Source organism: Rhodamnia argentea, chromosome 9 (genome assembly GCF_020921035.1).
Source record: "Rhodamnia argentea isolate NSW1041297 chromosome 9, ASM2092103v1, whole genome shotgun sequence".
In the NCBI taxonomy this organism is placed as follows: domain Eukaryota; kingdom Viridiplantae; phylum Streptophyta; class Magnoliopsida; order Myrtales; family Myrtaceae; genus Rhodamnia; species Rhodamnia argentea.
In genome coordinates, this window is record NC_063158.1 from 19,441,518 (window position 1) to 19,453,989 (window position 12,472).

The 12,472-nt window shown below is 38.6% G+C and overlaps 1 protein-coding gene across 1 annotated transcript; it reads right to left on the reverse strand.

Moving 5' to 3' along the window:
- Positions 1 to 350: 350 nt before the first annotated feature.
- On the reverse strand, positions 351 to 4,439 carry LOC115727704 (protein mago nashi homolog). The gene is made up of 3 exons (XM_030657971.2): positions 4,126 to 4,439; positions 2,054 to 2,230; positions 351 to 614 (listed from the first exon to the last, which is right to left on the reverse strand). Exons 1-3 carry the CDS (start codon positions 4,345 to 4,347, stop codon positions 555 to 557), a joined length of 459 nt encoding a protein of 152 aa, XP_030513831.1. The 5' UTR covers positions 4,348 to 4,439; the 3' UTR covers positions 351 to 554.
- Between the last annotated feature and the right edge of the window lie 8,033 nt (positions 4,440 to 12,472).

Sequence of the window (12,472 nt, forward strand, 5' to 3'; positions counted from 1 at the left end):
ATAAAATCTAAGGCTCTGTTTAGATGCGATTTGCCCCAACTTAAACTAGGAGCAGCTGTCACTAATCTTCAAAACAGATTAGACACCATCCGCAGCTTGCGCAAGAGCAATCCTTTCTTGACTAGCTGTGCAAATTGGATAGTATATACGCGATTTGCCCCAACACTAAGTGCCAAAGAAACAAGAATTAGCTTGACTAGCCCCTTACTGATCACCCGAGAACTCAAATCTTATGGAAGCCGAATTGATGAGAGGACAACCATTTTCCTCCTCCGAGTTAAAGAGAAGCCAGCACGGTGCGCACACGAGTGCATGAGAGAGAGAGAGAGAGAGAGAGAGAGAGAGAGAGAGAGAGAGAGCATCAAAGAGGTCTGGCATTTCGAGTTAAAGCATCTTTTAGTTACATACCCAAAACTCAACAAGGAGATTCCACCAATCATACTCAAAGTGCAAACTACCAAACTATGCATGCTGCTCAATCAATGAAGACATACCACGAGGCTACTGCCAAAAGGACCAAACAATTGGAAGCCACATGCTTTGAAGACGTCTCTTTATATTGGCTTGATCTTGAAGTGGAGAGATATGAGAGAGAACACAAAGCATTTCAAGTCCTGCACCATAAGTATTTCAATTATTATCACGAACTCATAAATGTGAGTTGTTTGACAGAGTTGACATAGCATAATTCTCCTGTTGCCTTAAACATAGTTGACGGGATGATAGAATGCATGAATTTGAAAAGAAACATCAACATATATAAATAGATTCAAGAGGTGAAGCCCCTGGCTTCATCTGTCTTTTCTCTAGCTCAAACAGTCCCGAGACTCTCGTGTATACTGCTCAGAGAAAGAAAGATATGGGAAGACTGTTAAAGTAAACCTTAACTAACCAAAGTTACTCGTGGTTTAAGCAGCATCAAATTATTGGAGAGGGTGAAGGGTTCTTGATGTGGCAAGTTCCTCCTCCTCATCCTTTTCATACAGGATAACTCAACTCAATAAACCTTTCAGATAAAAGCTTTCAATACAGACAGAAACAAAACATTTGACATTCCACGTGAATTATACATGCTGGTGACAGTATTTGAATTCATTATCTGACTCCTCACTTTGCTAATACATGAACTTCAAATAGGAAATTAGTGGATTCTATTTTCACATCAGTTATGGCAATACAAGAGCCTATATTGCAGATTTAAAGAAGGGTAATTTTTTATTGAGTATATAAGCTGAAAGAGGACAGCTTCACTGATTTCTTAGAAACAGCCAATCAAAGAAAACCAGCCTTTAAAACCTTAAAATGAAACCAAATGCCGCAGAATATCTGCATATAACTGGAAAACGCTTAAAAAGCCAAGTGGTGTAAATCCAGTATAAGCATTAAACATGTTAGAACAGTCAGTCAGGTTTCAAGCAAGACGAGCAACAGAAACACCAAAGAAATGGAAAAGAAAATGTTCTGGGTAATCAGGTGTCTGAGAAAAGGGAAAATGACAAAAATGGTGTATGAACTTTAGTCCAATATGCAATATCGTCTCTAAACTTTTAACTTATTCAATGTGGTCCTTAAATTTAGGTCTAATGTGCAATGCCGCCCCTAAACTTTCAACTTGTTCAATACACTTACTGAACTTTGAATCATTTTCATATAGTTTAGGGACTACATTAGAAATTTTCATTATATCAAGGGCCACATGAACAAATTAAAAGTCTAGGGACAACATTGTACATTAGACCAAAATTCATGAATAATATGTCACAACAGTGTACATTGGGCCAAAGTTCGAGGATCATTTGTGTTAGTATCCCCGATAAAATAAATGAATATGCCAGTTGTACGTGACCAAGAACTCCTAAGGACACAAATAAAAATTAAGGCAGGCAAGGAAAACACGTGAATTCCACCATAAAACTAGAATAGCAATACAACGAAATCATCGCAAAGGCAATGAAACTACATATTCATCATAGGAGACACACATCAAAGCGTTACATACCAACCATAACATGAGAAAGGAGTGCCAAACAAATGAAAGCAGAAGAAGAGAAACCTGAACAAGATAGTAGAATATCCGAAGCCCGTCAGGGTCCTTGCTAGTCTGCACATCAACAAGGGAACCAATCTTCGAGGTAGTGAAGGAAATGTGCTCATTCCCCATCACTATCTCAAGTTCTTGCCGTCCCACACGGTCAGGTTCTGGCCAGTTACTATCATCTTCCTTCATAATCTAAAAGACAGTCAATTTTACCCAAATTATACACCGAAAAGAAATGTGCTATAACTATGCTAAAGAAAGAAGCGATCAGATACAACTAATCATTAAAAGATAAAATATATATACAGGTAACTGATCCATTCTGAAAGGAGGACAACACTTACAGTAGTATAAAATAAATCCCAAAACTTAACCTCAAGGAGTACCAATGGGCTAACAAATATATCTCAGTAGCAAGATAAAAAACCAAAGCAAAATGGGTTTGAAGTATGTGAAGCCCTTAAATGATTGGTATCACCAATGAAGTGCTACTATGGCACAAAGATAATCTATGACAGCAAAAACCAGTATATGCATGGACAGGTATAATAAGCATACATGAGAAATTCATAAAGAAGTGGGAAAAGTCCATGGAGAATACCAAGAACATATGCTTAAAAAAAAGCATTTCCTCCCCACTGAACATATGGCAAGTAGTTAGAGGAATGGTATCACAAATGAAAACTTCACCATGGCGCAAAGATCATCTCAGACAAGAACAATCATTGCCAATGTCTTAAAGACACTATTACCAGCTTTCTGCATATTGTTTTTCTGCCGTTCTCTACTACCAGTTTCAGATGAGGAGCTGAGAACATAGGCAGAATTGTCCCAACTTATTGAGCTTCTAAGCATCTCCTCTCCATTTATATTTGGACTGTGGAACGCAGAACTTCGGAGACAAAAAGGAGAAGGGCAACAAAGCCATATATTTCTTTCATTAAATAATTGTTTTCCTAATATGTTCATATGCTCGTAAGTGATAAGTTATTCAGAATAAAGGCGAAAACTTTCTGCTTAAAAGACAAATTCCTTCTTGAATAAACACAAGGCCAACCATATCAATGCTTTTTAACCCGCGTGTGTGTGTTTTTGTGTGTCTGTCTGTCTATCTGTCACACACAGCGAGCATCACATTTACAGAGGGCAAATGCTTCAGTCATTAATTGGCATTTAGTAACATCAAACATATGATTCCAATTGCCAAATCTCCAAATTTAAGGATACAGAAGTTTTCAACGGATCTCATCAGATCCATAAGAAACGAAATTTGAAAGTTGGCAGTGACCTAGCAATGAGTACTACCCTGAAGCTAATGGAAATTAATGGCTGCTGACCACAATCAAACCAAAATCATCACCGGTCAGTGTCCAGCTGCCAGGCCTCAGATTTACCACTGACCAGAACCTTGGTTGAAGAAATAATTTAAATCCTCAGACAATCCCAGAAAGCAACATACCATTTGCGATTCATCATCACAAAGGCTCTCATTATCTCTTGCGTTTCATGCACTCAGAACTTAAAAAGGAAAAATCAAATCTACACCACAAAAAATGCACGGATAATCCAACACTCTGACCACCAAGATCCTTGCCCAACAATGTCCTAAACATGAGGAACCATCCAAGTATCACAGAATGTGCAAAGGACAGTTCCTAGCAAGAACAGGCCGACGCTGTTTCCTCCCAAAAATGCTCAGCTAAAGAACTGATAAAACCAGTTTCCAATAAACAGCACTAAAAGGAAACAAAAGGTCAATCCAGAGAGCTATACAGTGAACCTCTAGCATTGGCAGGCTAATGAGTAACCAGAAAGAAGAAAAGAGAAATCCCAAAAAACAGATTGTCCAAATCATTTATGAGAACTCCATTTTTCCCCCATTAAATCCAAGCCCTACACCATAGGAAAACCCTAGACGCCAAAAAGGGACGGAATAGAACCAACAATGCAAACGAACACAACCTCCACATCCGATCGCACAGCACATCCGAGCAAAAATCACGCGAGAACGAAGCAAAATCAACGGAGCCAGACAAAAAAAAGCCCTAGAAACCCAAACCAGAGCGAGACAGAGAAAAGGAAGAAACCTCGCTCTCGGCGATGATGCGGCGACACTCGCGGAGGACGGCGGGAGTGAGCCAGACCTCCTTGCGGATCATGATGTCGTTCTTGTAGTTGGAGTTGTTGGCGTACCTCAGCTTCCCGTCGGGCCTGAACTCGAACTCCAAGAACTCGTGCCCGAACTTCCCCTTGTGACCCACGTAGTACCGCACGTAGAACTCGCTATTCTCCTCCTCGTACTGCGCCATCTCTCTCTCTCTCTCTCTCTCTCTCTCTCTCTGTGGCTGGAAGGTCGTTCTTTCTGGCAGGTGCCCGTGAAAATGGGTGGGGGAGACGGAAGAGCTAGGTTTCTATGGCGACCCGTCGTGATGGCGGTGAGGTGAGCGTAACGGGCCGGGTCGTTCTGGACCGGGGAACGGGTCAACAGGAAATCGACGCATTTTTTTAACGGGTCGGTTTATCGACGCATTTTCTGTGCCATCATAAATTCCGTCCGATTCAATTAACTAATTTTTTTTTACCAAAAAAAAATTAACTAATTTTTTTATTAATGACAAGGGAAAAAAAAGACTCCACTAGACTTCTGTCCATAATAGGATTTTTTTCCAAATTATTTTTTTTTTTAAATATTTACAAAATTATTTTTTAAAAATAAATATTTACAAATTTGAGTCTCGCTTGGCGGTTGGGGTGCCGAGCGGCTCTTGCTCGGCAGCCCCATCGCCGAGCAAGGCCATATCGGGCCTTTTTTTTTTAATTTCGTATTTTTTTGAATTATTGATACTTATAATATTATAATTTTTTTCTTGTAAAGCTTATCTTTATAACATAATTAGCAATAATTAATGTAAAAATTTATTAAGATCTATAATTAATAAATAATGTTATAATTATATAATTAATTTAAAATATTCGTAAAATAAAATTGGTAAGATATATGAAAAAATGAGATTTTCATGATATATTCATCTATTGGAGAGGCAAAAATCCAATCGGAAAGTGAAACGGTGATGTGTCAAGAACCGGCGGATCGAGTCGACGACATCGGATCGGGCTCAAATTCGGTCGGCTGAAGCGAAACGGCGTCCTAATCAATATTCACCGACGTTGGCGGTGAGGAACGATAGATTTTTGTGATTGGGAATAGTCTAGATGGATTTTCCTATTTTTTTAGTATTTTTAGGATTTATTAAAAAGAAAAATCTCAAAATTCAATAATAATCATCGTTCTCAAAAATATTATAATAACACCTTTTATAGGATGTTAACCCTAAACCTAGCCCTCGTAGGATTTTAAATATCAAAATCCAAAATTAACAAACATTTCTCTTTAATAAATCCCGAAAATACTAAAAAAATAGAAAAACACATCTAGACGATCCCGAATCGCAAAAATCCATCGTACATTACCGTCAACGGCGGTGAATATTAATTAGGATGCCGTTTCGCTTCGGTCGACCGAATTTGAGCCCGATCTGATGTCGTCGACCCGATCCGCCGGTTCTTGACACATTACCATTTCGTCTTTCGGTTAGATTTCTGTTTATCTAATAAATGAATATATCATGAAAATCTCATTTTTTTCATATATCTTACAAATTTTATTTTATGAATATTTTAAATTAATTACATAATTACAACATTATTTATTAATTATATATCTTAATAATTTTTTACATTAATTATTGCTAATTATGTTATAAAGATAAGCTTCACAAGAAAAAAAATATAATATTATAAGTATCAATAATTAAAACAAAATACAAAAAAAAGGCCCGGTATGGGCCTTGCTCGGCAGCCCAGCTGCCGAGCGGGCCTCGCTTGGCACTCTAATCGCCGAGCGAGGCCCAAATTTGTAAATATTTATTTTTAAAAAATATTTTTGTAGATATTTTTAAAAAAAATTAATTTGGAAAAAAACCCTCCATAATAGCTGTTCAAGATCCGACATTGCACCATTCGGTGGACAACGCTAAGGAAACCGATGAAGTGACACCGGATACCCACTGCTAGGTTGACCAAGAGCGTAGGCATGTTGGATTAGCAACGCCACGACGTTGTTGAGTCAGAGTTCTAATGGCCATAGGAACCGAAGTCTAAGAAAAGTATTTCTCGGCTATTAGTGCAAATCCGATGTATTGATAAAACGAAAAGAAAGTTTGAAGGGTAAGTACACCGTAAATGTAGCAATTTACGTACGGCGCAACAATTTATATACGGCGCTTACTTGAGTGTCATAATTTTTTTCGCTTATTAAAGTGTCAAAGTAAAGCAAAATCGATCACTTGAGGATGTGGATTTCTTTTTTTTTAGTTTTTTGTCACACGGGAATTTTTTTATCATTATTTTATATTATTTTTTATTTTTCTTTTCTCTCTCTTTTTTATTTTTTATTTTTTGTTTTCTAGTGACCCTCGCCGGCCAATGTCAAAAACCAGAAAAAATATAGAGGAAAATGAAAAATTTCAAAATATATACAAAAAAAATATTCCAAAAAATATTATAAACTTAAAAAAAAACATGCTCACGATGCCACGTCAAACTTTCTAGCATCCAACTAGGATTTCCGGCAAGCTAAATTGCCGATGACACTCAAGTGATCAATTTTTAAAAGTTGTGATACTCAAGTGAGCGAGAGAAAAAAAGAGTTATGACACTTAAATAAGCATAGTACAAAAGTGGTGACATTTCATGTGTACTTACCTCTAAAGTTTGGCATATCAATAACTCATGAGAAATAAGTTTGAATTTTCTTTTGTAAGATTATCATATAGGTCATACTACTACCACAATCCAAGGGTTTGCATATTTTTCGGGGCCTGAAGTGGGCATTGTATTAAAGAATTACATGAAGAGCCCTATTTATTTTAAAGAAAGGTCTAGGCGAAGGGTATTTTCGTATTTAATCGATTTAAATTTTTTTCATTTGTTTTCATTTCTTGTTTTCATAATCTTTTCTTTTTTCTTTCTCTTTTCCCTTCAAGGAGAGTGTGACCCCTGCCCAATGGCGACGTGGGCAGTTCTCGTCCGAGGCCAGCAATGGCTAAGGAGGGGAAAGAAAAAGAAAAAAAGAAAAGAAAAGGAAAACCAAAAAATAACAAAAGTAAAAAAAATAAAACAATAAGAAACAAAAATGCTCTTTGACCGGGCCATTCTTTGAAATAAGGTCCATTTGAGGCCCTTATTTGAAAAAATAAGAGCACTTTGGATCTTTATTTAAAAATTTTCCTAATTTTCATGAGCCTTCATATCGTTGGATCTCTCTATTTTTGCTCTAGGATTATGCAAAAATATCGTGGCCCTTGCCCAGACCAGGCAAGGGTGTTAGCCTCTCGCTTGTGGCCAGCAATGGTTGGTCGGGGATCTCGCGTGGCCGCAGTTGTAAAAAATGAAAATAAAAATATTCGAAAAAATATTAAATTTTATTAGAAATATTTATGTCAATACCGATCGTGTCACTTAAAACGGTTAGCATCAACTCCGTGATTTCTGATAAAAGTTATCCGGATGGACTTAATTAGCAAAGTGAAAATATTTAAAACTCAAAATATATAATTAAAAGATTTATGACTTGATTGGAGAAAAGTGTGATGACCCGTACCCTTGATCCTCGTCCTTTGGTGCCATCTGTAGCAGCCCGACACTAGACCTTAGCTCCCGACCCCTTAACAAGTGCATGTCACTTACCTAAAAAAAAAACAAATGTCAACAATAGGGAATGAGATAAACTTAGCAAGTTGAATTCTAAACCACTGACTAATTCCCCCAATGATAAGTCATGCATCAGTAATTCAAGGAGACATCGAGTTGTAAAGCTATCCAATCATAGTGTCGACGTGAACGAAACACACCCCAAGTAGAAATCGATTACATATGATATGCCATAGCTCATGCTCATGAACACATATATGAGATGCATATCAATTGGCACTATTGTGTCTTGATAGTGGTAACCATGCAATTGCAAAGCATCTCGTATCGCCTCAGAAACCCGTCCGGATCACATAGCAAGATCACCCGGATCACACAGGCAGGTCTTCCCATACACTCCATGGGGTAATTTCATATGAGCACACAACTTATTTCCGCGAACCTTAGTCGGTTCTTGTTCGCGAGATGCAAGACTATGCCCATGAATGGTACCAATGCATGATTTATGTCATGTCATGACGTGTTCTACAATAAACTTTACCACAGTATAGATAACACAACGTGTGAATTAAACTAACCTAGAAGGACCTCTTCGTATCTCAAATACACGGAGTAGTCACTTGCGTTGCTAACCCATGTACTCGTCGTAACTTTAACATTCGCGTGTTATCACGTTTTGGCCGATTAATTGTGAAATGCAATGCGAAGGCAGCAACTTCCAACAAGCATTTTCAATAATCGCATCCTACTTTCGTCATAATTATCACTCATTACAACAAGAAGAGACATATAACAGCTCCTAGCCACATAGTCCATCACAAAACAGCCTCCACAGTAGTGTCCAGCACATTTTTGGTGCATATACAGCCTATTTAGGATCACGTTCAGCACATATACTCCCAGTTTTGGCATATATAACCCGAATACAACATACATTTTATCAATTTCCAGCACGTGTACCTAAACCCAGCAGATTTTCGTACATCTCCAGCATACTTTAGTGAAAGTTACAGCATGTATTACTGATTTCCGACGTGCAACTACCGATTCACGAATTAAATACCAAAACACATTCGTAGCCTCGTCAAAGTTCGACACACAATAGACGATTCCAGGACTAAAAGTGAAAACCCATTGACAAACCTATCTAAATCCAGAATATAATTGCTAATCCAAAAGCTACGGGTGCAAATCAAGAGGCAAGTAGATTCCTTATTGATCAGAATTTAAAAATTTCCGCTCGCCAAGACCACTCGAAAATATTTCGACACTTCGCCTGCGCCTTTCCACTTCGTTTCATCTCAACAACAACCCACGACGATTGCCCATCATTTACCAACTCCCCATGATCGTGTGACCCACATCTAACAACCAAGATCATCATACCAACCACGAATTCTACAGCTTTAGTTTAAGTCCCGCGGCGAAGCTAGGCATATTTCTTATTTACTCTGCAGCCGTCCACCACCATGAGCGCATTCCTTCAACTATGCATCACTACACCCAACGTCACCTGACTAATGACCCAAGATGATCAAACTCCAGCTTAGCAGTTAAAGAACAATGGCCACCACAAGTCAGATTCGGCCCTGGTACCTCCCAATCAACGTCAATGCAAAGCAACATCTACTTCCCGGTCTAACCCGTGCCTCTAGCCCGCGTAACATTGAGTAAAAATTTGTGACTTCCTTGCCGGACAGGGAGACCCGAACCCTACCACCCTCCGATGCCTCTGTCCCCACGTGAATGCGTCACCAGTTTGCAATACTCATCGTTCCTATCCGACATGGAACAAATCATTTTGACACCCTATCTTCCATTACACCCTAGCCGCGACCAAACCGACGACTCTCAGCCGCCCTGCTCACCGGCTGCACTCATATTGAAGAAACTAGTAAATGGGTTAGAAACCACTTGCCTTGGACGTCGTCGTAGCCGAGCTTGCGTTTGCCGATTGTCAAGAAGTTGCTTGAAGTCTGGTCGGTCGAGGGTGCTGAACCGGTAGAGGAGGAGGAGGAGAGATTCGCGGGCAACGATATCAGCGAGGGAGTCTGTGAGCAGCCGAAAAATGAGTCCCTGTTCTCCACAACTTAAGGCTGCACGTGGGCTATAAAATCAAATAAAATGTGGGCCAGTGAAAGTTCTCATGAGTTGGCAGTTTGGGCTTTGTGGCCCACGATGGCTGGCTGAAATTACAAGAAAAACTGTCCAAAAAGAGTTGGGCCGAGCCGGCCCGTGATAGCTAGCTGAAAAATAAGGACTTGATAATTGGTTCGGTAAAAGCGTCCAAATCATCCGCTACTTCCCATCGCATGAGTCAGCTTTCTAATCCATTTTGTCTAATTCTTATTTATTTAGAACTATTTACAGGGTGTTACAAAAAGGACAATAGATTTAGGGCTTTTTGGATAATTTTCTCAAAAAGGAATATAAACAAACAAGATAATGACTCAAAACTTGATGTCAGCATTTTCACTCACAAAATCATTTCTTCGTTAAAATAGCAATATAACCAGATGAAAGAGAATCTTCTTTTGCAAATTTTCACTAAGAACCAGTGATTTGTTTACCAGATGGGGAGACACTATAGCACATTCATGCTATATCTCGGAGAGGAGGTCAACAAACGCAAACTATTTTCTTCACTCACGAGACTAGGTCGGCATAAATTGTTATCAATAATGAAAACATTTTTTGTTAACAAATTTTTCTAAGAGTATAACTAATTATTTTTTAAGAAATATTTTTCAAATCTCGAGCTTTTCATGAATCAAAGGCACCCTTAAATTAAATTGCATCCCATTAACGTAAATTAGAAACCGTACAGAAGGGAAAAGCCCGGCTAGCTGAACCTGCTCACCAGGCTTGGGGCTTCCCCGAAGCAACAAGATGAACTCGTCTTGCTGTTTGCACTTCTTGCCGAAAGCTACCCCAGAAACAAGGGAATCTGTTGGGAGCGGAGATCTCGTCGCTGAGACTAGTGGAGACCGGACGATGATTCGATGTCCTTGACGAGATTGTTCACGTCCTCTTCTTGTACCCATGTGAATGGCCGCAAGCATGCAACACTTGGAAGTCCCAGAACGCAGATCGTGCGGAGTTGTCTCCGGTATTCCCCGTAACGGGGCAAAGAGCACGAACGAGTTGCCGTAGCTTGTCATTTGGGCTACCAGGAACGGCGGGCCAGTCCCACCGGGAGAACAAGCTAAGCTTGGAAATTAATTGCAGTAGCATAATGGAATACCTAAATAATAATTCTACAAACGAGCGCATGTGACGTCATAATCTGCAATTCTACATCCTGTGTAGCAAGTCATTGGGAGTTCCACTTTCTAATTGGTAAGTGAATTTCGATGAACTTGGAAAAGGAGGAGATGATTTTTGTCAGTTGATTTAGACAAAGAGAAAATTAGGTAGGCCTGACGTGACACAGTGCACTGAAAATTTATCACCACTTGAAATTTTGCACTTGCAGAGTTTGCCACGAAAAGGACTTTGCCTATCGACATCAAAGTGTGGTCCATCTATTTTTTTTTTCAGGGACAATTACCTAATTAATCCTATAGCTATTGTACAAATTTTTTTTTTGGGGTAAATTCTATTGTACAAATATTGAGTCCTAAGCTTTCCAATTCTACCAGTTTTAGTCTTAAACCTTACAATGTTTTCAATTTAATCCAAAACCTTTACTTGAAATTTCATTGTAGTCCTTTCGGTCAATTTTCGATGGAAATCACCGACATTTCGGTCCAGTCATTGCCAACCATTCTACGTTGTACACACCCACATTAGCGTTTTCTGACGAAAATTGATCGGAAAGACTGTTGAAATTTCGAGCAAAAGTTAGATTTAAATTGAAAACATTGAAAAGCTTAGGATTGAATTGACCGCACAATAAGTTTAGGACATATTAGATAATTTCCCCTAATTTTATTATCCCAAAGAGCAGGTATTTTTTGGGTCTCAATGATCATTTCTTCTAGCATTCCCAACCTTATTGTGAAGTAGGACTCGGAGGGGATTATTTCCCTTCTTCTGAATTGAATTCTCTCTCTTTCAATTTCATTGATAATTTTAATTCTCATATTGGGAAAGTATTATAATATTTCCAACATGTGAAACTTGTACATATTTTCGGGGAAGTAAACTCATGTGCGGATTTATTAGAAAATCGGGTCCTTCAACCCCGTAATATAAGTGACACTCTAGCGTTAGATAAGCCTCCAAGAGATTTACTTTCTTTATTGGTAAGTGATCAAACTAGATCAAACTAGATCAGCTTTTGATCTATCAAACAAAACTACATATCCCAAATAGAACCATTTATAAATGAAGTAATCTATCAAAGCTAATAAGAGAAGTCATATTATGTTGTCATGTAGAGTACATGAAAGGGTTTAATTGAAGAGTGAACTAGAAACACTTGTAAAGATTTCTTTTTGTTGGAAAAGTAAATTCATTAGTAAATTCAAAAGGTTGAGAACAAAAGATTAAAATCTGAACAAAATAAAGCCCATAAAATTTCTAGAGGATTGGGCACCCAATTAAAAGGAAGAGACAGTTACTACAGGCCTTTGCTAGCCGATTGCAAACCAATTGGAATCTCTACTACAGTGGGCCAGCTTTAAGTCTTTAAAGCCCAGAAGCAAGGTTTCGGCCTTGTTGATAATTGCCTCCAGTTCTCACGAGCAACTTATCTACCCCTGAAGTGTCTTAATCAAA